General features: G+C 45.9%; 3 protein-coding genes across 8 annotated transcripts in view; 1 reads left to right on the top strand and 2 right to left on the bottom strand.

Annotated features, from left to right (window-relative positions):
• Positions 1-12,892, bottom strand: part of MAD1L1 (MAD1 mitotic arrest deficient like 1) — a 320,017-nt gene extending 307,125 nt beyond the window's left edge. For 2 of the 4 annotated variants that reach the window (XM_004945136.5, XM_040647853.2), the window contains exons 1-9: positions 12,455-12,519; positions 10,727-10,880; positions 9,484-9,624; positions 7,612-7,791; positions 7,173-7,297; positions 6,429-6,510; positions 5,113-5,243; positions 4,043-4,157; positions 2,748-2,809 (exon numbers count right to left, since the gene is read on the bottom strand). In XM_004945136.5, coding sequence (XP_004945193.1) covers positions 2,748-2,809; positions 4,043-4,157; positions 5,113-5,243; positions 6,429-6,510; positions 7,173-7,297; positions 7,612-7,791; positions 9,484-9,624; positions 10,727-10,876 — 986 coding nt within the window. In that variant the 5' untranslated portion in view covers positions 10,877-10,880; positions 12,455-12,519. Of the gene's footprint in view, positions 1-2,747; positions 2,810-4,042; positions 4,158-5,112; positions 5,244-6,428; positions 6,511-7,172; positions 7,298-7,611; positions 7,792-9,483; positions 9,625-10,726; positions 10,881-11,901; positions 12,520-12,578 lie in introns of those variants that run through there. The other 2 variants (XM_040647851.2, XM_040647852.2) reach the window with 2 other exon arrangements.
• Positions 12,893-13,639: 747 nt separating this feature from the next.
• MRM2 (mitochondrial rRNA methyltransferase 2) lies at positions 13,640-15,905 on the bottom strand. Of its 3 annotated transcripts, none has more exons than NM_001277545.2 (3): positions 15,854-15,905; positions 14,781-15,070; positions 13,640-14,417 (listed from the first exon to the last, which is right to left on the bottom strand). In NM_001277545.2, the coding sequence occupies exons 1-3, from the start codon at positions 15,871-15,873 to the stop codon at positions 13,993-13,995; spliced, it is 735 nt and encodes a 244-aa protein (NP_001264474.1). In that variant the 5' UTR covers positions 15,874-15,905; the 3' UTR covers positions 13,640-13,992. The 3 variants fall into 3 exon arrangements, with proteins under 3 accessions (NP_001264474.1, XP_046756561.1, XP_015149646.2); XM_046900605.1 differs by having other exon boundaries at positions 15,767-15,905; XM_015294160.4 differs by lacking the exon at positions 15,854-15,905 and adding an exon at positions 15,150-15,384.
• A 27-nt stretch (positions 15,906-15,932) lies between these two features.
• Positions 15,933-19,937, top strand: NUDT1 (nudix hydrolase 1). The gene is made up of 3 exons (NM_001006160.3): positions 15,933-16,333; positions 19,087-19,232; positions 19,431-19,937. Exons 1-3 carry the CDS (start codon positions 16,182-16,184, stop codon positions 19,601-19,603), a joined length of 471 nt encoding a protein of 156 aa, NP_001006160.2. The 5' UTR covers positions 15,933-16,181; the 3' UTR covers positions 19,604-19,937.
• The last annotated feature ends 178 nt before the right edge of the window (positions 19,938-20,115 follow it).

Here is a 20,115-nt window from a genome sequence, read left to right on the forward strand (position 1 = left end):
GCAAGATTTCAAAACACGTGTCTTCCTTTTACAAGTCTTACAGCAGGAATATCAAGCAAGAATGATACAAAAGAGACCTAGAAGCATTCCTACAAAACAAAGTTACATCCAAGATAAAAGATAAAACACTGGAAAGCAGGCAGTAAGAAGATCAAGATAAAGATGACATAACTGAAAGCAAAAAAGATTACATGGATTCATTACGTGTATATCTGAACCACACGTAACCATGGCATGTATTACTTTGTTTGGGTACAGTGCAGCTTTACAATTATGTAACGTTTAGGTAAGGCAGGGATAATTCAAAAGGGCTGAAAAACACTGCACAACAACAGTGCAAACACACTCCTGCATTAAAGCTAGAACAGATAAACCAACATTATTTCCACAGTTTATGAGAGCAAGGGGAAAAGCCCGGGAGCTTTCCATTACAAGAAACTGAGTGCCTTCCCTCGCTGTAAGTACGGGAATCCAGAACTGGTAATCATAAAATTAGACTTTGAGAAAACTGCTAATAACGTGATTTCAACCGAAGGTGAAGCACTATAAAACACTTTGCGCTCATCTCCTTCCGGCAACTTTGAAAGAGCTAAAACAGTAGGATTACCACTCCACTCCTAAAAGCTGCATCTTCTTTCCAAGTGCTTTTCCATAAAATTAGACTCACAGATCTGATCAGAAGGCAATCTGACAAAAAGCCTGCTGGGACTGAGCAATCAGTGAACAGAACCATTGGGAGCAGATACAGAATAAGCCCTGTGGAAGTGCTGGAGGAAACAAAAAAACCCATCCCCTCCCTAAAATGCCACAGGCTTTATGCAATTCCCTTACATTTTCTGTACCAAAGAAAGTGGTAAAAACATAAAATCCCAACACACTCCTTCCTTTTGATTCTCTAGTTACTGGCAAACACATCACACTGGCTCTTTCGGACAACCATCCAACTTGTTCATGTTTTCTTCTTCTTTGAGATGAGCAATTAACTTCTCCTCAAGCTTTTCCCAACAGCACACTGGAGGAACCTGGCTAGGACAATGATCTCTCATCATCACACTGCTGACTGAAAATGAGCAGAATTCATGCTGAAACACATCCGAGCAACAGGAAGGAAAGAGAAAAAACAGAGGCGGGAGGGGGTAATCACCCAGTTCTACTTGCTACAATTGCATGCAAAAGATGATTCTTCTCAAGAGCAATTCCCATTTCTGTATGAGAAGATACCATTAATAGTGCTAAACAATATGGCCCAATCAAAACCCTAACACTTTACAGCGAATATTCTGATTTTAAATGAAGGAGTTATTAGACTTCAACAGGCAGAATCACTTGGTTCCATTTCTTTCCCACTGTGAAATTACCTCATTAAACCTTTAACAGCTTGAGTTAAGTAAAAAGCTTTTACTCTAGCATCTGATGGAACAAGTTCTTTGAAAAGGATTCATACTTGTTCTGTCCATTCTCTGCCACTGGAGATTTAGCCCAACTCTAATTTCATCTAAATGCACACATCTTCAGCAGAAGCAGAAGAGAATCTTAAGCACACTACCTACTTTCATACATCTAGAAAAGAGTTCATTATCCTCATTAAGCAGAGAACACTGTGAAAACTGAAGGGGCTTCCCTTAGCTGAACACAAGTGTTTTTCACACGAAGCAGTAATGTGCCCAAGCCATAGGTGCATATCCAAACACTCCTACTTCCAAATAATCCCTATTAGGCTGCAGGCATAACTCAGACACACATAACGAATGCAATAAAGAAACAATTGGTATAATTAGGTTTTGCAACTTGTGTTGCAGCTCAGAGCTTGAACCAATATTAAATGTGATCTGTGCAATAATTATACCAAAACAGCTCTTAAGCAAGAAGCAGCACTACTTCTAGCATAATAATGCAAATATTCAGGGAAGATAAAGCAGTGCTGAACCATATTCCATACAAATACATCATACCTATTCAGAGAGCCTTCTGCAGTGGAAGAAAATGATCCTAAGATTCACCACTTCTAGTCTTTCATTATACTATATTGTGTTGGCAGAAGGACCAGCACAATGAAAGGATATTACAAAAAGAAGAATGCTCACCTGTCTCCAAAGTCCTAGGTTCAGAGAAAAAAAACTCCACAGAGGAGTGATCCACAACCAGAAATCCTTCCCCAGTGGCAGTCAGCCCTCAAATGAGGTCTAGGAGAGGTGCAGCCAGGCCTCACCCCTTCTAGTTGCACAGCTGAATTGCCTTCACCTGTGCTCCCAGGGCTGACCGGGTCTTTTTTCCAGGTGCTCAATCAGTGATTCAGACCATGATTCAACAGTTCCCATACATACATACAGAAGACCTTAAAAAACCAGGTTCAAGGCTCCAGACATCAGAAAGACAGAAGTACACAAAAAGATTAGTTGTCTTACAAAATACCAATTGGCAGCTCTCTGTTTTCCCTTTTTTTTTTTTAAACTGAGTTTATTCCATTTTACCTATTAAGAGCATCTCTGCCTAAATACCAACAAAGCTACATGCAAGAAGTTCAAAGAGCTCAAACCCAGGCTGGTCAAGTTGACCTGCTGAACAACACATTTGTTCTCAAAGACACTTTATAGCAAGATGCATCTTATATCTCTTTTCATACATAATAAGTACTGGAATAGCTTCTACATAAAAAGATAGTAAGAAAGCATAACACCACACTTGAGGTACCCAAATAACTAAGAGAGTGTTTGAAAAGTTTTCCTTCCAAATCATTGAGCACATACCTGATATTCAAGCCAGTGCTCTGGTCCAGTTTCTCCCAGCTTTTTAGTTTTCCCAGAAGTTTCTAAAGTATAAAGGAAAGGAATGTTAGAGACCCAGCAGAATGTTTCAACAGCTTGTTTTCCACATAGTTTTCTGATAATTCTCCAGTCAAACTCAGTGTATTCTTTTCTGTCTATGGATTTCAGTATCTTATCTAGCACTTTTGGGCAGTCATCCTGCAGCTCCCACAGCCATTCTCCCAGACACCATAGCTCTGTTGTACCTGGACAGAACCCATATCTTACTTTAGCACTTTTTATTATCCAGCTGTAATGCTATAACATGATGGAAAGCACAGCAAAGATAACAGAATGGCAGAGTTCCAGGCAGCAGCAAGGATTCACACAACCATAACAGCAAAGGGGGCACAGAAAGAACAGAGAAGAAAAAAAACAACAAAAAAAGCTTCTTACCTTCAAAAGGCCTCAGGTAGGCAGGGGTCTCCAGAGAGATGCCCTTGCCTCCACTGCCAACCCTTAAATGAGGACTGGGAAGGGGTGGATCCTGGCTCCACCCCTCCCGGTCACTCAGCTGCACTGCTTACACCTGAGTCTCCCCAGGTTGGCCCTGCCTTCCTACCAGGTGCTCAATCACTACTTCAAGCTGTGACTTAACATTTCTGCTACACCAGCCCTGTGAGCCACTACCACTGTCCAAGACCTTGGTATATTAAACTCTTTGTAGAGGAAGAAAACAAGCTATACTCCCAACACTCACTTTGCAGTAAATGAAGCACTCAATTCTCTACCAATTTATCCTACAGCTTCTGTATTTTCAGTCAGTACCAGATCATATGATCCAAATTTGACCAGACACCAGTATAGTTCTGCAAATTAGTAAGTCTATACATTTAGTTTGATCTCTTGGCTTGACACAGGGTGAGATGGAAATGAGACAACTCTACTCATCTGAAACCACATTCTGGCCTTGCCAGTGCATGGGAAGCAATCTAAGGGCTTAGCGAGGTTCTTACCATACATATGTCCAATAACACCACAAGCTTAATGCTCCTCCACCCCCCCAAAAAAAAAAAGATACAATAGCAAAGCCAAAAAGAACATTAAGATCGTTACAGATTCAGCTGCCTTTTTATCCTTCACTCTCACATGTTGACATTTAAGTTTGTGAAAGCTATGTTCACACTCAATACTTCAAACAAGTGTCTCAAGTAAGACAATGCAGGAAGAGCCTAGAGCACAGGCTGGGCAACAGTGGAAACCCCATTCTGCTCATCCAAATATTCTTAGCTCCTCACCTCATTTTCCAATTCAGCAGTCACTAACTGTGCTTGGACTTTCTCATAGCGTTCCAATTTTCTTTGGAGACCTTCTACTTCTTCTTTAAGCAATCCATTGTTTTCTTTCATCTCCCTGTGGTGAGAAGACAGGCAGCAATTGAGAAGTCATGCAACTCAATCTGTTCTCACAAACTTCCACATACACATGCAATTACAAGGGCGTACCATGACAACATACAGACATCATGACATTCAGCTGACTCACTTCTATAACCTTCACTGCAAAGCTGCTGCCACCAAAAGGAAAAAAAAAAAATGCAATTTTCCCACTACGAGCACCATCCTAATTAGGTCCAAACAACCTGAAGTTTTGTATCAGCTTTGCTGATTCGTAAAACAGCATGAAGGCTTGCAAGGCTCCCAGCTCTGATCTTCAGTCTGGCTGAATGCAGGGTTGGAACACAGCAAGTGGTAGACACTGCAGCTTTTTTGTAATCTACAATGACTGAGCCATTATTGAGACTGCTTGCTTTTACTTTAACAGAGCTGTGCAAGGATGAGATAAACTCTTTAAAAAAAAAAAAGAAAAAGAAAACCACCTCTGTTGATAGCATGGTTCTTTCTGTGCACAAAACAAGTGAAAAAACATTCCAAGATAAACAATTTAAAGCGATAATCAAACAGACTAGGGAGAGCAGGAGTAACAATAACTATGAGTAACAGTTACTTAGAGTAATGTACAGCTTCCTTTACAGTTCTTTCCCAAACCTGTATAGAGTTCATCAGCATCTTTAAGCACTGAATGCTGTTTTAATAAACAGATACTGTTATCCAAAATTATCACTACATATTGTGTGAGGCTTTCAGAGTGTTAAGGAAGATTACCAGGTCTTGTCAAATCCTGCCCACAGTAACCATCACAACACTGCTCAATTCATACGCAGTTTCCCATATGAAAGTACAGTATCATATGCCACACTGTAAACCTGGTAAGTCTGACAGAAGGATTTGAAAGTGTATATAGTGCAATTGTAAGAGCTGCAGAAGAACACAAGGTAACCCTCTCAACAACTGAACCCCTCTTTCACCTGAAGTATGCATTTTCCTCCCTAAGCTGTCGCAGCTCCCGCTCCATTTTTGGGAAACGGGCCAGTTCTGTCTTCATGTTCTTGACGATAACAGCATCATGTTCCTGCTGGGAGAACTTCTGCTCCAGATCCTGGAAGACAAGAGATGACAAGAGGACAGCAAAGATTAACTTGGAACTACATCTTGAAAACTACATTTCCTCTCTACTTCGAAAACTTGAATCAATGAATGACTTGAATGAACAAACTCAGAACATGCCTCAGTAGATCACATGGTCACATCCACTGCTCAAAACAAGGACATCTGTTACATTTGTAACACATGGGCTAGCTTCTTCTCTACACCCTTCTGTTTACCCTAAGTTCCTAAGAAAAAAGTAATCTCAATCAATAAAACAACTTCATACTAAGCCAAAGCTCAGATTTTCTTCTCCTCTAGCCCTTCAATAACTAACTGTAAAGATGGACATTTGGATAGTTCTAGGAATTAGGAATCAAAAGAAATACAAGTGCCCATTTCAGCATTACGGCAAACGTTTTTACGGAGGTAGGGGACGTTTAGAGCTGTAATGTAGCCTGATACCTTGTTTTCCCACCTTCCTTTTTAACAGACTTGACTACAGACGGAAGCCTCTCCTTGCAATCACAGAATGAGCATAACTTTACAACAACTATAGACAAAGTAAGTCCTTAGGAGGAAGTTTTTCACCCAGAGGGTGACGCACTGAACAGGTTGCCCAAGGAGGCTGTGGATACCCCATCCCTGCAGGCATTTAAGGCCAGGCTGGATGTGGCTCTGGGCAGCCTGGGCTGCTGGTTGGTGACCCTGCACATAGCAGGGGGTTGGAACTGGATGAGCATTGTGGTCCTTTTTAACCCCGGCCATTCTATGATTCTGTGATGCTATAAACTCATAATAAGCATCTGCTCAGAGCAAAGCAACCCTACCTCCTCCAGGAAGATAAAAAGCCAGTGGAAAAGACACCAACACACAAGGTAATTTGAAAGGACATAAAATATCTACACTTACATTTTTTGTGATTTTGAAAGCTTTGCAAGTAATTGCAGTTGATAAAAAAAAAAGCTAACCCCAACTCCAGAGAAAGCATTTTCTGGGAAGCAGAAACTACAGCTGCTAGGTTCATTCTCCAGCATTTGAGAGGGGGAAAAAAACCACCCAGGTTGCTCTACAATACTAATGCACTGGGCTCAAGATCAAACAGAGCACTCATCCAGGATACTTCTGTTCTGACACTGAAGTAATTTTTAAAGAAAAAAAAATCAAAACAAGGTTTATACAGACCCCAGTGTCTTACCTTAATCTTCTGTTCATATTCTGCCAGTAGGGACTGGCTTGCTTGCAATGTCTGGATTTGCTGAGTAGCCTCTTGCCATTTCCTATTATACACAGAGAAGAGACATTTAGCACCCAGGAAACGTGTACCAGAAAAAGGCACATGCACAGCATCAGTGACACAAACATTTCCAAATATCACTAACAAAGTATATGGTACTGTTATATAAGATCATCTCACACACTCATCATCTTCCTCTAATTCAGAGACAAGAAATACCAATTTCTTCATTAAAAGATGCACCTTGAGAAATATTCAAAAAAAGTCAAGCCTCTTTTACTCTGAAATCAATAAATATTTACACACAGTAAATAATAAGGAAAACCAAGGAAAGCAAAGAAAAACACACTCATATCTGTCAAGTACCCCTCACCTATGATTTACAGCTTGATATTTTTGTTCTGTTCAGTCTATAAAATTCAGATCAGCCTTTCCCACCCACCTGCCTTCTGTTAACTCTCCAGTATGAACATGAAACATCACTGAGAGAGATTTTAAACTTGAGTATTTTTTTCCTCAAGGTACAAATAAAATTCTCCTAAGAGCTACTTTCAAACAACACTTAAAACCTGCACATCCAGTTCAAAGAACCCCTTTGAAGAGTGGAAATCAAACAGTGTTGAAAGGTTTTTGAGTGACAACAGCTGCATAAGACTGAAGTTGTGTTTGCTTTTTTCTCCTCATAGTTATGCATCTACTGCTTACTTATGTTGAACATCCAGCTGTTCCATCAGCTCTTGCTTCTGTGAGTCTTGGCTTGTCATCTGCATCTCTTGATTCATTATATTCCATTGTAGCTCAGATATCTTCCCTTTTAGTATAGTGATTGTCTGCATTAGTGGGAATAAAGAATAAACTGGAGATTATGGATTGTAATACACAGAAGTCACATCCAACTAATGATTCCAAAGCATGAACTGTACGTAACTTCAGTCTCATCCACACTACAATTCCCCCAGTGTCCCTGAACAATTTCCATCTTACTATCTCCTCCATCATTTCCTGCACTCTTTATTCAAAGTTATGTGATCTGACATCTAGCAATACACTTTTTTTTGGTACATCAAAAAGGCCATTTTCCATTCACAAGAACTGCAAAGTCACCTGAAACTATGAATGGATAAGAAAATTATTCTGTTCTTACTTCATTAGCTTCAGCTAATTTGCTCTCCTTCTCTTGCAGTTTCTTACTCATTGTCTCCATACTCTTCTTATAGGATTTGTTCATCTCCATTTGCTCCTTCAGTTTATTTTCAGCTTCCGTTTCCCTTTCCTGATACTGCTTTATGCGTGTGAGCAGCTCCTGGTTACGGTCAGCCTCTCGCTTGTAAAGAGAAGAAGCATGAAAAGAGACATAGAAAACCAGCACAAAGGTGAAGCCCCTTTTTGCCTCCCTCAACTCTGCTCATAACTGTGGTCACCCCAGCATCAACACGAAGCCATCTTATCAACACCAACAGCTTCTAACCCCTCCATTAGCAAGAACAGGATCAGCAGCTCAATGTCAAGGAACTGCTCACAGCAACAGAGCTAGAAAACAGACTATTCCTCCCTCTGTTAGAAGCACAAATCCTGGAATACAGCCACAGCCTCACAGACTCCACTGCACACTCCACAGCAGATCAAAGATGAAAACATTTGATGCTCTTATTTAAAATGGAGCCACACACAGCAAGTGTACTTTCAGAACCTCCGAGCTCAGAAGTTAGGTTAGTAAGACAAACTTTCCTCTGCAACTTCTGGCAGTTGTATGAGGCTATTTAATAGAAAAGCAACCAGGCTTAAATGCACAGTATTATCAATGAACACAATAAACATTTTTTCACTCTGACAATCTTTCATACACCCTCTCAGTTTTTTCCTACCACAAATTGATTAATGCTTATTTGAAAAATCTGTAGTAAATTGCTTTGCTAATCAAAGCAAATCGAGACATGGATTTACATAGTAAGTAAGGATTATGCAAAGCAATACGAGCTTCCTAAAACCTCCATCCACATGACTCAAAAAACACAGAATCTGAGCAGGGTGATTACCACAGTGCTGGATTAGTGCTGCTCCCTTTTCTACACTAGCATTTCAAGGGTTTCTGTGACTGACTCAGCTAGATTCCAGTTTGAACTCTTCATGGCTTAATGCTAAATCACCTGACTTCAACAGGAATGAAGACTTGAGTCACTGACCCGCTATATCACAACCACACGCTAAATCCATCACCCAACACTCTTAAAACACAACAAAACATGATTAAAAGAAATCATTTTAAATAATCAGCTGCGTGTAAGACTGTTATTATCATACAGAACGCAGAGCTCTACTGCCACTTTCAGTGACAAAGCTAAGCAAACATACATGGGCATAAAATCAGAAACCAGGAAAAGCTATTAGTCCCTGAGTGAGGCTCACATTCTTATCAATGAAAGCTCTCTTGTGTGACAGTGCACGGCTGGCACTGCTGCCATTCCAATTAAATTACAGTCACAGAAACTAAATACTTGCAATTGTGCCAGCAAAAGTTTAAATACATTTGGGAGAAAAAGCGCTTTAATATTTTCAGGAGAAACAAAGAACAAATCCCTTTTTGTTATTGCTACCCATGACAATTCCAACACTATGTTAACAAAATCTAGTGATCAGATCAGACTGCTCATTGAGCAAACAATGTTCTGACATTCACACAGGATTTGCGCACATTAGCGAGAAGCACAACGCATGCACACCATATGCTCTTCAGAAGTCTTTACTTCAGATGAGCTCAAGTCTTGTTCTGAAGACTGAGTGCTCATTAACAGCTGGAGAGCACTATGCTTGCTCCTGGACTGCATCTTTTAGTTTATTTTTATCCAAAAAGAGTGCGGTATACACATCCTGAGACACAGCACTGCAAACCAAAGCAAAGCACGTGAGAACAGCCAGAAGCATTTCCTTGATCCAAACTAAAACACCAATATAGATGCACTGCATATGTTCTAACTCAGACCCATGATATCAGACTACCTACAGGTGTTCTACTTACCTCATAGTTTCTGGCATTAGTGTTAGCTGCCTTCTCCAACTCAATGCGAGCTCGTTTGTGGCTAAGCTCCATCTGCATCTTCTCCCGCTCCATCTGCAGGAGCTGCGATTTGGAATGGATCTGCCCAGCTTGTTCTTCCAACTGCCCGGTTCATACATGAAAAGGGGCAGTACACATCATTAACAGCACTGCAGTAATACTGCTACCCCCTACCCCGTACTATCCAGCTGATAGCTGCATAGCATTTTACAAACCAAAAGGCAATTGTCACATTTGTGGTGCCTGTCCTCTCACACCAGCTGCAGATCAGGAAACCAAGGCCAAGAGCACAACTACGGGCCCAGGCACCTGAATCAAACCAGCGTTAGCTGGAAGGAAGTGAATTTAAATTCTGAATGAAACTCTGAATTGAAATTCAGAATTTCTCATTCCATCTCTAGAGGTACTTTATCTGACAAAATGTACTTCTCTATCTAAAAAAAGATAATCACAAACTCCCCAAGCATTATAAAATTAACAGCAGCTAACCATAAGCGGAGATCAGGCCCCCCATTAAATGTAACTGTGGAACAAGATAATGTTGTTTTTTTTCTATGACCTGCTACAATATGACACTTCAGATTAAATTACTCTCCAACGCAGACAATACTACAAGAATACCTCTCTTCTAAGCAACATACATTTGACACATTGCTAGTGGAGGTGGTGCAATCTGAGATGCACCACAGACAAAAATACACATTTTTTCAGTACTTTCAATACTCCAAATGTAAAGCAGTTTTATATTAAAAAGACGGTAAGATCATACTCTATTTAGAGACCTACATAGAAATTATATCAACATGCAGAAACTTTATTGCAGCATAATAGAGTGCATGATGCATGATGTCAACTTATTACATGCTGTAAGAGCAAAATGCAGCTTGCAGGAAAAATCAAGATGACCTGGGGATACAGAGAGAGGCAGACAAGAAATCCCAGCTGGTTGGCACACTGAAGCCATAGCAAGTCTCTTGCATGTGTCCAGACAAGATAATTAAGTGACTTACTGGAAATACATTAACTAGTATAAAGATTCTAGAACATTCTCAGAAAACAAATCTGTTACTGAGCATGCACGAGTAGCAATTTCATAAAGAATGATCAAATCTTAATGAAATCAACCCTGATGCTTAGAACACAAAGGAGGCTACAGCCATGCAGAAGAGATGCTGCAGGCACCAACACGCTGAGGACGCCTCACCTGCACCCTCTGCTGGTACTGAATCTGCAAGGAGCTCTGAGACGACGCTGGCACAGCCTGCCCGGACACCCCCTCCATACGCTGTGAAATGAAGTTGTTGAAGGATCTCAGGGTGGAGAAGACAGTGGTATTATCTTCCAAGTCCTCCATAGCTCTGGAAATACACAAAAAGTCATCGGCAAAGCATCCAGAGCAATCTGTGCTATACTGATGCTCTACTAAAAAATAAAAAGAATAAAAAAAATACATTGCTGCCCTAACATAACACAAAATGCAACACCTTCCACTTCACAGCGCACAGAATCTGACCTGCCTGCCACTGCTGGGATCACCTCAATCAGAAAACACCACACAGCCGAGGGAGAAGTTGTAGACCTCCGGAATGAGCAATTGAGGCAAGAAAGCCTGTTCTCCCCTTGGCGTTATAACCAAAATGGTTTGCTTTTGTTTAGATACACTCCCCTGAATCTCTGCAAATTAATATACAAACAGAAGTTGTCTTAAGTTACACCAAAATGAGTTCTCCCTTCCCCTGTAATCAAGATAGATTCAGGGATACAACTTAACACCATAGGACAGGAAGCTCTACAGCACATCACGCAAAAAGAACCCGTTACTCTGCCCCCAAACATTTTAAGGGCTGAGGCAAGAAGAGAATTAATCCCACACGAGTAGCAAGCTCTACCTGGTATGCAACATGATTCTGGTTTCCAAAGAGCACTTTGGTATCTAATTTTCAACACGCCTCACCAATCTGACAGACTGACTTCCATGAGCAAACTGCAGCTCCTCGTTCATGTAGAGGTTTTTGCAAAACCTTCCTTCAGATTTGCAATAGTACTCAGCAGTCAAAAAATGCATCAAAGCCGGAGGTCAGAGAGGCTGACAAGGCGTTCCCAGAAGGCCTGGGGAAGGAACTGCTCTGAGACTGCAAGCCCCACAGGTGCCAGAAGCACCAAAGGAGGTTCAGAGCCAGGAAAGGCCCTGGGACACCCACACAGGCTTACAGCAGCGGCCCAGGCTCGGGGCTGACCCTCGGGCCCACAGCAGTAACACAGCACTCTTTGGACTCACATCACCACAAAGAGCCGATCCCACAGAAGCACGCTGGGAAGAGGTCAATCAAAACCCACACGAGAACGTTTATTTGAAATAAGCACCGCATTACCACGCACAATAAGACAACACTGCCAACAGGTGAGAGGCTTCCAGCAAACCTATTTCAAACGAGGCGCAGGGAGAACAGGGGCAGCGCTAACGGTCAGAAGCCAGGAACGCCCCGTCTCCCTGCTGCAGAACACCACTTTTTGTTCTAGTTTTGTTCGGATCAGCTCCACACAGCAACCCCCGCCCCCAGCTCGGCGCGAGCAGCCGGAGGACGGGCACGGGGCGGGCGGCGCGAGGAGTTCTCGCCGCGAGACAGCAAAGCAGAGCAGAGCAGAGCGGGAGCAAAGCCCGGCCGTGCCGTGCCGTGCCGTGCCGTGCCGTGCTTCACGCCCGGCCCCGCGTCCTGCGCCCAGCGGGCGGGGGCGGGGGCACGAGGACGCGGCACTGGCGGCACTGCCCGCCCTCCTCGCTCCCACAGCGCCGCGTTCAGCCTGGAGTGAGGCCGAGCGGCGGAGGTGGGCTGCAGTGGGCACTGCGGTGAGGGATCCCCGGGCACAGCACGGCACAGAACGCAGCGCAGCAGGCCGCCAGCCCGCCGCTCCCCCTCCAGCCCACACTCACCACCACTGCCCCGCTTGGATCTCCCTCCTCGCCCCGCCGCCGAGATCTCACGCGAACTCGCGCCCATCTCTCGCGAGAAAAACTGCCGTAATGACGGCACGACGCGCGCAACTCCCGGCCTTACCGTAATGCTCCGCCTCGCCGCAGCCGCCGCGCGTTTCCTCAGCTCGTGCGGCCGCCCTGAAGCTGCTGCGCCGCCCCCGCCACGGCCGGTGTCCACATACGTGCCTCGGCGTGTGCCCGCTGTGCAGTTAAAGCGCAACAACCCGCCAAAAAAGCAAACCAAGACGGGCAGCGGTCCAGCACGGCCCCCGCCTGGAGGCCCGCACCGCCCGCTGCCCCACTCTGCCTGAGCAAACGCGGCTCGGCGTGAATGGGCGCTGCGCCTCAGAGCCGCGCGGAACCGCCAACGCCCGGATCGCTGCTCGGCTGTGTGGCGGCAGGCCGGGCTGTCAATCGTGTGGAGATTGAGAACGGAAGTTCAAAGTAGTTACCGTCTGATAAATCCGCGAGCCATTCAAAATGGTATATTTATGATGAGGAAGATCTGGAGGCCTAAAGAGATAGTGCTGTCATCCCCTTTTATAACTCACGCCACAGCCAGCCCGATAACAGCGCTATTTAATGCAGGAGTTGTCAGTTCCAGATAAGATGGTGGCCGAATCTATTTTTGCAAACAGAAGGCTGGTAATTCATTCACAGCTCTATCAGTAGCTCTACCTGTCTGGGATCCAGGAAAACCTTGTCATTTTGCCTAATAAACATCACTGGTCAGCCATAAAACATTACTGAGAATGAGGGCAGGAATTATCTCCTCAGCTGTGGTGATGCTGCCCTGCCGTCACTCACTGGATTTATGAGCACAGCGAAGTAGCAATTCCTAAATATAACCCGTATCTTTGGGAAATGCAGCAAAGCCATCAGCTGAATACTCCAGGGACAGAGCCAGACATCTGAAATACCTGCATCAGGGACTGTGTGTGACCGTGCAGATTCTGACGTGCACAAAAATGCTGTTTTTATGCTTGCTAATAAATTATATCGGCTTTTAGGAAAGATGAAGAGGAAATAAATTGGCTCAACCCCCCCCCAGCTGGCCCCTCTCGTTCTGACAAGCGCCTTCATGCTTAGTCTCAAATCTGACAGCATTAGAAATGCAATGATTTTCAAGCACACGTTAAGAACTCGTATAATCACTGCTTTATTTTCATTTCCATTACAACAGCCCCAGAGGTTGCCTTTCAGATTATTCCTCTCCATTCCCAACTGTTTTCTCCACAGGTGTGAAGCTAGATTGGATGTCTCTGCTTGTGCAATTAGTGGATAAACTCAGTGGGGCACCACCCTGGTTTTATTTTCATATTTGAAAAGCATGATGTACTTTGTGAGAATTGCAGCAGATTTCCCGAGGTTGTTCTCAGCAATCTAATAGTTCAAGCTGGGGATCTTCATGCTGGGAGTTTTCTTTAAACACACGCCACATTCAGATTTCCAGTCTGTCTCTGATCACCTGTTTGATAATCTGTATTTCCCAGCTCTCATTTCCCTTTGTACAGTCTTGCCAAGTAGTAAGATTCAGACGAGTCCTTCCGACTGGCCTGAGGCTTTATAGTTCTCACATCTTGGAACTGCTCCTTCAGTTTGTTTTGAAGAACACGGGACTCATGTCCATCCCAGAATTTACACAGCATTGTCCCTTTTGGCTTTAAAATACTTTGTGACAGATTCACAAGGCCTAAACACAAACTGATCAACTTCTGATGATCCAGCTCTTTAATTCCTGTTGCATTGGGCGCCATGTCGCTCAAGATAACATCCACCTTCTCTGCAGGAAGCAGATTCTGAATCGCCCTTTGTGTGCCTGGGTCTGTAATGTCAGCCTGTGACAAGAAGACTGCGCCTTCCAGCGGGGAAATCCGTAGCAGGTCAACTCCAATGACAAAGCCAGTGGGGGCAGCGGGATCTAGGTTGTAAGAGTGAATATCACATTGAATTCTTATGGTTGAAAACAACTTGCATATACATGAACTCCATTATATTCAGTAAACAAAAAGCTATCATCACCTGCCACAGTCTTCCTGTCCTTCCATAACTGGTTTGCTGCATGCAATGACATGGTCAGGTACCAGCCAAAGCATTTACAATGTTAAAACCGAGTTACACTGGAAAAGCAAGAGGTAATTCTATTGTGTTTTCTTCTTTCCTATAGCAGAGCTGGCAGTATAGTCCAACAACAGTATGCATGATCATGCTTTTCCTTATAAACGTGAATGCCTCAAAACACACAAACCATACCCCATCCCAAACACCAAAAATGTGCACTCACCAGTACCCAAGGCATTGACCCTCTCTACAGCAACCTGACTCCAAGCACCAGGTGCTGCTCCGCAGTCAAGAACAGAAAGTCCCGGGCGGAGAATATGAAGCTTGTCATCTATCTCTAGTAACTTGAAGGCACTTCGGCAACGGTAATGCTGCTGTTTCGCTGCCTTGACGAAGGGATCCCTCCACTGCCGCTCCAACCACCAGTTCTCCATGGCAGTTTTCTTCTTCAGGAGCCTCACCATGCTGTGCAGACGGCTGCGCTGCAGAGGAAGGCTCACCAAAAGCTGGCAGCTGCCCAGGACAAAGGTGACAGTTAGATCGTGCACGGCCACTGCTGATGTTTCTGAAGCATGCACGGATTCATTTCTACCCTGAACGCGGCTCCTCCCATCTGTCTCCACGCTCACCAACAACCTCAGAATTTTAGAGATTCGTGGCCTCTTCAGCTCCCTGCTCCATTTACAATGAGAAGAGCCATAAGGTGGGCCAAGACCTCCCTGGTTATCCCTTGAACAAAGGGGAACAAAGAGGATCTCACTGCTAGAGAGCTCTGCAGTTCTCCCCGGGCGTTATCTGCTCACCATGCATGGTCACCTGGTGCTGCCAGCCGCCCCAGGGGCTGCACAGCCTCTGTGCCAGCAGGGAGCTGGGCTGCGTCCTCACCACCAACCTGCGCTCCTCACCGACCCCAAGCAGTGTCAGAGGATTAGGGATGTCTGAACATCACCTTCCTGTGAAAGGCTTTTAAAGCCGAGGTTACATCGTTTTAAGGGGAAGGAGAACTGCAGTGCTCATAGAGGCAATTAGATCATGGAACCACAGACCGTCCCGTGTTGCAAAGGACCCACGCTGTACCGCCCAACCCCTATGGCTGACAGCGGTGTCCCAGCGCTCCCTGAGCTCCGGCAGCTCGGGCCGTGAGCACCGCCCTTCCCCGACCCCCAGCCGCAGCTCCGCGCCGCTCCCCCGGGCGCTGGTGCCGGTCACCAAGGGACGGGCCCCGCAGCTCCCAGGGCGGAGGGACGGCAGCCCCGCTGCAGGCCCGAGCCCGGCTCCCGGCTCCCCACTACGCACCGTGCCCGGCCCCACGCCATGGCGGCCACCGCCTCCCGCCCAGCGCTGGGGCGGAGCTGAGGGCGGTGCTGCGGCGACTGAGGCGCGGGAAGAGCCGGGCGCGAGGGGAAGGGGAGGCTGTGGTGTTTGGGGCAAGGCCGGGACCGAGGGGATACGGAGAGGGTGAAGGGAGAGCGGTGGGAGCGGCAGGCTGGGGGGTCTGTGACGGGGCGGCGGGTGCGTGAGGAGCTCCGGGCTGTGCGGAGGGGCTCCGCTGCGCCCCGCGCCTCCTCGGCCCTCCTGCCGTGCTCCGAGCGCTGCCCTCAGCCGCCCCGCACGGCGCAGCGCCATGGCCGCCTCCAGGCTCTTCACCCTCGTGCTGGTGGTGCAGCCGCCCCGCGTCCTCCTGGGCATGAAGAAGCGCGGGTTCGGGGCCGGGCTGTGGAACGGCTTCGGAGGAAAAGTGCAGCCGGGAGAGAGCATCGAGGATGCTGCGCGCAGGTGAGGCCCGGCCCTGGGAGAGCGGCGGAGGGAGTTGGGCGCGCTTGCAGCTCGGCCGCTCCGTAGCTGCCCCGTAAGCGCTGTGCCGGGATGGTCCGTGACGGCCGGGGCGATGCTGAGCCATCCGCGCAGGAAGGAGCGCTGCACACACGTGTGAAGGAGCAGCACGGCTCCCCAGCGCCCGCTTTCTGCAAACCGCTACGCGTCTTCCAGTCCACGAGTAGCTGCGGTTAGCGAGCATCCTCCCGCCCGACTGACCGACTCCTGCTGCTGGGCAGTGAGCGCCGGCTCTTGCACTGTTCCTATAGGTGCACCGTTCACGTTTGGCCGTATAGCGGCGTTACAACCTATGGCAGCGAGCTGCTGCTGCCTTCACGGTGGTGTATGGGTGCGAAATTCCACTTAGTACTTCGTGAGGAGAACTCAGTGGCAGAATACCGGGAATTGCACCTGGAGGTGCCTTACGAGCAGCGCTGTAGAAACCGATGATTTCACTGCACGCGGGCACTGAATTCAGGAATGGAATTCTGTCACTCATGGAAATGAAATGGCAGATTCTACCTGGTTGGGCTTTGCAGATACAAAGCCATGCTTTGTTACCTCCTCAGTTCTCGATCTATCCCCAGATTTACCTTTGCACCTGCAGGAAGTTTAGTGTTGCTCAACAGATTCCTAACAGCTTTTGCACTGATCGGTTTCCTCAGCTGTGCCTGTGCAACCGCCGGGGCTCTGTGGTGAGTGAGCCCATGGGGGAGAAGAGGCCTCTGTGTGCAGCAGAGCATCAGTTGATGTAGCTGGTGCTTACATCGTGTCTCTACATACAATTTATCATCTCTGAGTGGAAGGTGGGAGATCTGTCTCACTACTTAAATCAGGCCTTCGTTTGCTCATGCGGTCACTGAGTATGGTGTGAAATGACTCGATTAATTCAGAATCTGCTTTCCCACACACTTATTTATCTGTGTCAGCTTGGGGTTAAAAACTGGAGTTGTAATGCCCACGAGATGCTACGTGGTGGAAGTTCCAGCAATCTCAGTGCAACGTGACACAGCAGAAACAACGCCTGCTGGTGCACACTGTGACACAGTCCACTCTGCAGCCTTTTCTTCACAGCTCCTCGGAGTTGACTGCAGAATTATACCCAACTCCTGCTCAGATGAGCTGAGGAGGAAGCAGTCCCCAGAGGCAGAGCCAGCTGGGCACACTGCCCTCCTTTCCTGGCTGGGAGCTGCACCGACACGGGGCTGCCAGCCCTGGGACAAGTGTGTGTTCAGCTCTCCTCCAGGAGGTGTCGCGCAGCCCGAGTAAAACTTCATGTGCTCTGTGGCAGGATTTGAGGTGTTTGTTAGGCAGTGGTTACCTCAGCTGGCGTTGTAGTGGTATAGCCTGAAGTTAATCTTTATAGACTGGACTGTTAGGTATTAAGCTGCAATGTGAACAGAGTTCCCTGAACGATCACCGTACTCCACTGAGTCCATCATATTCCCATGAGCACCTGAGCGCTCACAGCTCTTCAGTGTCACATCCTGTAAGGACAGCTTTCAGCTAGTGCAGTTTCTCCATTTTTCTATCTGCTGTAATGTTTCTACTTACTATATTCAGAGCACAACAGCTCCCAGATAAATTACTGAATAAACCATAGCAGTGTTGTGCTTATTGGTTCTTTACAACAGCCTGTGAAATGAGGCTTTTAGCTCTGTTCGTTGAAAACTGCCTCTGTTTTAGGCATTGTTTTTCAGGAAAACCAACGAGAATTAGCTAAGGCATCAGCTTGCAGTACGGTTTTGAAGGATGGGACCCATGGAACTGATGCCAGACAAAGCTGGAGCCTTAAAAACCATTTCTGTTTTGAAACTGTTGGGTTACTGCCAAATGTACAACTACATTAATCATTAGCCTTATCTGAAGATAGTTCAAAGTATCCCTTACCTTTGTATAGTAGAACAACCAGGACAAGTTTCAAGGCCTGTTAGCAGCACGTTAAAAAAAATCCAACATGAGTGTGTGTGGCACAGACAGAAGAAGTAACTTGAAGTGCTTCAGGTGGCCACGCGTGGTGAGGCCTTGAAAAGAGCTGCTGGGCAAGTCTCACAAACTGCTCTTCAAAGACTCCCAGCCTCTCTCTTACACAGAATGTTGTTCTGAGGAGCAGAAACTGAAGGCTCACACGACTATTTAGCAGCTTTGATATGGCTTTTAACTGGGAGGTCACACTCTGTATAGTATTACTTAAGTGAGCTTCACTTCGCCTCAGAAGTTGCTGACTTTTGTAGCAGCATAGATGAGATGTTCTCATATTCCTTATCTGTGTCGCCACAGTTCTAAAAGCTCTAGCCTGATGTTGGCAAAGCCTTCTGCTTGTCTAAACAAAGCATGTCTCAGAGTTCTTAAGCCACATCCAGCTCCAGCCTTAATACACAGGCGTTAGCCCATCTCTAGGTACCCTCGGGGAAGACCATCCTCTTGCATGGAATGGAAACCCTACCAGGTCATCTTTTTTGGTGAATCCTCCCCCTCTAACAGAGTACTTTTGCCACTGTGGGACACTGAGGTAACTCATAAGGCAGTCTGACACTGCTCCAGTCTGGTGCAAGCAGGCTACATAGTGTGATGTGAGCCAGAACTCTGCTTTGTTGCAGGCACAGCTGTCAGCTGTAATCACTGGAGGAGTTCTGAATGTAGTGTATAGCTGATGGATGCTTTTTGTTCTCTCACTGCTTGCTTTCCTATAAAAACACCTATTTTTTGTATAGGGAGCTCCTGGAAGAGTGTGGGCTGACTGTGGACACCTTGCAGAAGATGGGTCAGATCACTTTTGAATTTGTAGGCAACTCTGAACTCATGGAAGTTCACATTTTCCGAGCGGATCAGTTTCATGGAGAGCCAAAGGAAAGCGATGGTGGGTAACGCGTGGAGCTGATGTGTGCTTTCTTTTGGAATGCACTGCTCATACATAAATGCAGAACTGTTCCTACAGAAATTCCAGGAGGGAGGCAGCTGGGCTGTAACCCAGAGCTGTTTGTTGACACAGTGCAACTCCAGGCAGCAAAAAACCATGACAAAATTTCATACAAAATTGTTTTTTTTCCACCAACAGAAATGCAGCCTCAGTGGTTTCAGCTGGATGAAGTGCCATTCAAGCAAATGTGGGCAGATGATGTCTATTGGTTCCCCTTGGTGCTTCAAAGAAAGTTGTTTCGTGGCTATTTTAAGTTCCAAGGACAAGACACCATTCTGGAACACACCCTGAAAGAAGTGGAGGAACTGTAAGAGGAAGGCAGAGACATTCATTCCTGTGCTGCTTCCCATATTGGGCTGGGACACCATGAGAGCTTACAGGGGGCTCCTTTCTCCACTCCCCAGCAAGAGGCGACTGCCAGGTCATAGGGAAGTAAAGAAAACAAGGGGGTTTCTTAGAGCAGAAATAAACAGGGACTTCACAGCATGGAAATTTTCACTGACTATGATATGCTTTAGTAGTTACTTGATTACAACTCTTGAGAAATAAAGGGCTAACAGGAAGTTCTTCTGTTGTTGATGTATTTGGCCTTTCCATCATGGCTGGAAACAGTCTTACAAAATTAAAATTACTTTTCAGGAAAAACATCTGTTGTCCCCTTGTAAACTGCTGCCAGGATCCGAGATGGTTGACAGGCTTTTCTGAAGAATGTTTCTGGGAAGGGAAGCAGTAAGTGGGCTGTGTCTCTCAGACTAGTAGCAGAAACTATTGAGCATCTTCTGGGTACCAGCTTTTATGCAGTTCCCATATTCAGCATTACTTC

Source organism: Gallus gallus, chromosome 14 (assembly GCF_016699485.2).
Source record: "Gallus gallus isolate bGalGal1 chromosome 14, bGalGal1.mat.broiler.GRCg7b, whole genome shotgun sequence".
Lineage (NCBI taxonomy): Eukaryota > Metazoa > Chordata > Aves > Galliformes > Phasianidae > Gallus > Gallus gallus.